At 37.0% G+C, this 4,007-nt stretch overlaps 3 protein-coding genes across 3 annotated transcripts in view; 2 read left to right on the top strand and 1 right to left on the bottom strand.

Annotated features, from left to right (window-relative positions):
* Nucleotides 1-610: 610 nt before the first annotated feature.
* On the top strand, nt 611-1,247 carry FDP41_006081 (uncharacterized protein; the record flags this gene model as incomplete). Its single annotated transcript, XM_044709677.1, has 2 exons — nt 611-884; nt 940-1,247. 2 exons carry the CDS (start codon nt 611-613, stop codon nt 1,245-1,247), a joined length of 582 nt encoding a protein of 193 aa, XP_044559627.1.
* Nucleotides 1,248-1,531: 284 nt separating this feature from the next.
* Nucleotides 1,532-1,783, bottom strand: FDP41_006080 (uncharacterized protein; the record flags this gene model as incomplete). Its single annotated transcript, XM_044709676.1, has 1 exon — nt 1,532-1,783. The coding sequence occupies one exon, from the start codon at nt 1,781-1,783 to the stop codon at nt 1,532-1,534; it is 252 nt and encodes an 83-aa protein (XP_044559626.1).
* Nucleotides 1,784-3,044: 1,261 nt separating this feature from the next.
* The window catches only part of FDP41_006079 (uncharacterized protein), a gene marked incomplete at both ends in the record, with an annotated part of 1,360 nt that continues 397 nt past the window's right edge, over nt 3,045-4,007 (top strand). Inside the window, one exon of the mRNA XM_044709674.1 lies at nt 3,045-3,951. Within this exon, the coding sequence (XP_044559625.1) occupies nt 3,045-3,951 (907 nt within the window). The remainder of the gene's footprint in view (nt 3,952-4,007) is intronic.

The raw sequence follows: 4,007 nt of genomic DNA, 5'->3' as shown, positions 1-4,007 counted from the left end.
AAAATGCCACGAAAACAACAACGAGCCAAAAAAGATTCCATTCGCCAAAGGCTTCACGCGACCAAACAAACAAGAAATCAAACAAGCCATCGGATCTAAGGATATTAGTTATGATTTTGAAATGAAACGACCCTCCGATGGAAAAAGCTTATTTTATAAACTGGTTCCAGATCCAACTTCAATTGATGATTGGTTGGCTCAGTATGTTGAGGATAGAGACAGCTATGACGAATGGATGGAGTTAAGAAAGAGAGTTTGTAAGAAAAATAGCATCCAATTAGAGAAAGATATTTGTTTAGTATGGCTCGAAAGAGAAAACACCAATCATCCAAGAAAGCAGTTCATGGTTCATTTGAAAAGATTCATTGAAGCTTTTTATTTTGGTATCCATGTTAGAATTTTAGATCCGTTTGTGATTAAGAAGTCAAAAATCAATACTATATTGAGTTTAATGATGCAAAATACAACATTTCATCTCGAAGGTGTCACGAGTATGATGAGGAACAAGCAGGAGAGAATGAAATACAATTCAGAGCCGCGGACGTTCTTGTCCCTATTCACAGGCTGAAAAAACAATCGAAAAGAAATATCGTGCATATGTGGAGTTACTATGGAGGACCTTTTTATTGGAAAAAAGGACAGTTTTACGTGTGGTTTAGCTCAAGGAGGTGATCATATTGGAGTGTTTTCAATGTGTAGATACAATCCAGCATTTAGAAGTGAAGAAAACTCTACAGAAGAAAAAAACATTTCAGTGGAATGGGAAAGTGATGGTATTGTTGACGTGGAAAAACTGTCCTCAAATGATTTGATCATCATTGAGAGGTGTTGTAAAATTGTTGTACATGAATTAGCTCATATGCAGCAGATAGGACATTGTGTGTGTAAGTAATTGTGAAGGTTTTCATCTGAAATCCAATATTTCACATGAATATATAGATTTTGATTGTATCATGAATGGTAGCGGATGGTTAGAGGAAGATTACCGTCAGTCCATTCATCTTTGCCCAGTAGATTTACGAAAGTTTCAAACCCTCATGAATTTTGACATTCTTGAAAGGTATAAGGCCTTACTAAGATTTTACAAGGAATATCACATGAATGAGGCTGCGCTGTGGGTGCAAGACATGATACAATATTTGACCACGAGTCAACAAGAAAACAATGGCGATGGTAGTAATAAGGAACGGCCCGTCTCCCCTGTCAATAGTTATAATTCCTCTTCCAAGAAATCTAAAATCAAGTAACAAGAGTCCTGTTGAAGCTGTGGATTCTGACACCATTTATTGAGTTAAAAGTATCTGACGACAACAAGGTGAACTACTTTAAATATGCAATCGAAGCTCTCACAAACATGACCATCAAAGACAAAGTCGAAATAATGTAGACAGTAAAACGCAAATTCACAAGATTGAACGTGCAATGCACCAAACTATGCAAACAACGAAATGCCACAAAAATCCATGCACATGACACATAAAAGAATCAACCTGATGAGTCACAAACAAATACACCACCAATGCATAGAAAATCACTGGTACTTCAAAAGGTTTTTCAAATTGTCGGATGGATTGGCTACAGCAGGAGGTGACATTTGTGCCAACATGGCAGGTGTCAAATCATTTGGATTTACTTTCGAAGTGAGGATGAGCCTAATTCTACGAACATACATGTAGAACCACACAATGAACGTGAGACCTATGGTGGCCAACATGGGACCAAAGATTGCATTTTGATTGAAGGCAGATGAAGATGGCACAGTGAAGGAGTGTTGAGAATACATTTTTTTGTGAGTGTGAGAGGAGGAGGCAAGTGTTCGCACGCACTCATGACATTGAATGCCAGATCAATGTCGGAATTAGCACATGCCTTTGGTTCGATTCAATTTCCAAAATGGTTTTTTAGACCGTTCGATTGCAAATGACATGTCTCAACACAATCGATAGGTCGTTAAAAAAACAATGTCTCCTTCCTCTCCAGAGTTGATCTCGAATTATTTTTCAATTTTAATGGAAGAATCCATAGATCAGGACATGATCGATCATCCCAAAGCAAAAACAGTTCGAAAACGACTCGGATCAACTCCTTCTTCTGGCATTCCAAAAAAGACAAACTGGACCAACATAAAGTCCCAGCAACAGCGTCCAGTAAGATTTGATTCCACAAAGAGATCCATCAAGCTCATGTCAAAATGTTGCTGCTGCTTGAACCATCTACCAGCGGAGCTGTTGATTTATATTTTCGATTTCACATGTCCCTTTTTCAAATGCTCTCGGAGTATGACAAGACCACCACTTGTTCAACATGCAGCACACACGAGCAAGTGCTGGTTCGAATAATTCCTCAATTTTTCAAACTACATGTCGCTCCGAGTGAAAGAGAAGAACATTGGAAACTCCGAGTCGTGAATGTCCATAATTATGCAGACAAGAAACGGAAATTCTTAATTGAAGATTTACTTGAAAATTCATTCATGAATTACTTGCTCGTGAATAAGCAATGTTTTTATCGAGTTTTTGTGACAGAGTGTTCAGAGAATGATTCGGTTCGCTTATTTTGGGAATTTTTAGGAATTTCTTTGCAGAATATTCATGCCATTGCTGAGACCATCTTGTGTCAAGTTCCATTTCGACCAAAATCGTGGCTGTATTTATTTGGAGGAACACACATTTCAAAGATCAATGATCACGAGCTGATTGAACATGTCATTCGCTTACAAAATAGTTCAGAACATTTTGTTGAACTGTATTTGAATGGTGGGAAATTTGGACTCAATTCTTCAATCATGGATAATAATAACAACAGATCATGGACATCTCATCCAATGTTGAATTTCTCTTCGAATGAACCATGGAGAAATTACTTGAATTTTCTCAGAAGGAAATTTAAAAACATACTCAATTGGTGCAAAATCCCAACTATATCTTTCAGGTAAATCAGACTGTGACTCTTTTACTCACCACACATCACAAATATTCGAACCAGTTCGTTGAAAGACAATACAAGATGATTGCGAAAAGAAGTATGAAACGTCCTCTTCAAATATGGAAAGAGAAAGAATGTGCGAGTTTTTACAATTGTTGTATGAAGAGTTTAAGGTACCTCTTTCCATGAGTCTTAAACAAGTTCCATGGGATCCAAGAAGTGACAGGTTCAAAATTCAAAGTGAAATTCTAAATACCACCTGTTTGGCATTTGAAACCACTTGCGAACATTCTCAAACCGATCTTTTCACAACCCTTCTCTCTTCAAATATTTTACACAACGATTCATTAACACTGGAAGAGAAAACACTTCACATTGTGGCTCTTCTCTTTTCTAATAGTGGTCTTTTAACGAGTTTATTTTTGACCTTTCGATTGGAACAATTATTTCAATTGTTACAAATGGTCGAGGAACATGCAAACAATGTTCTTACTAAAAGAGTGAATGCAAACGACTCTATTTCACACTTGTTACAACATGTCATGAAGAACATCAAACTGTTGGTTCAAAGAGAGGATCATGTCATTCAAACTCTATGTCAAGTGTTATCAAAAATATGGAAAATTTCGAACATTGACATTTCATTAACAAGTTGCTTAAATGTGTGGATTCAAGAAACATGTTTCAAACTCGATGTATTTGAAGAGGAGGAGGAATCACTGAAGACATTTATTCTCTCCACCTTTGAAACAATATTTTGTCAATTGTATTCTTTCTATCGACCTCATGAGATTGAACAAGCGATGGAACGAACATGTGAGAATGGGTGTCGTCGTCATATGGGACATGTTCTTTTGGAAAATGCTCTTCGAAATGCAAACGTTTTTGAAATTGTGTTAAATACATCGTTTCATCAACCAACCTTGATTGGTCACTTCCATCACCACATGAAAGGTTTTAAAAAACGAGAACGATTTAAAAGTCGACAGCACGAACTGAATCTTGGTGGAATCAATGAGAGGACGGGTGTGTTTGCTTACTTGATACCAAGTTGTTGTTGTAGTAGTAATAATGAGGAGAAA

Source organism: Naegleria fowleri (genome assembly GCF_008403515.1).
Source record: "Naegleria fowleri strain ATCC 30894 chromosome Unknown tig50, whole genome shotgun sequence".
Classification (NCBI taxonomy): Eukaryota; Heterolobosea; class Eutetramitea; order Acrasida; family Naegleriidae; genus Naegleria; species Naegleria fowleri.
Note: the sequence above shows the minus strand (reverse complement) of the source record. Positions and strands in the feature narration are given on the sequence as shown.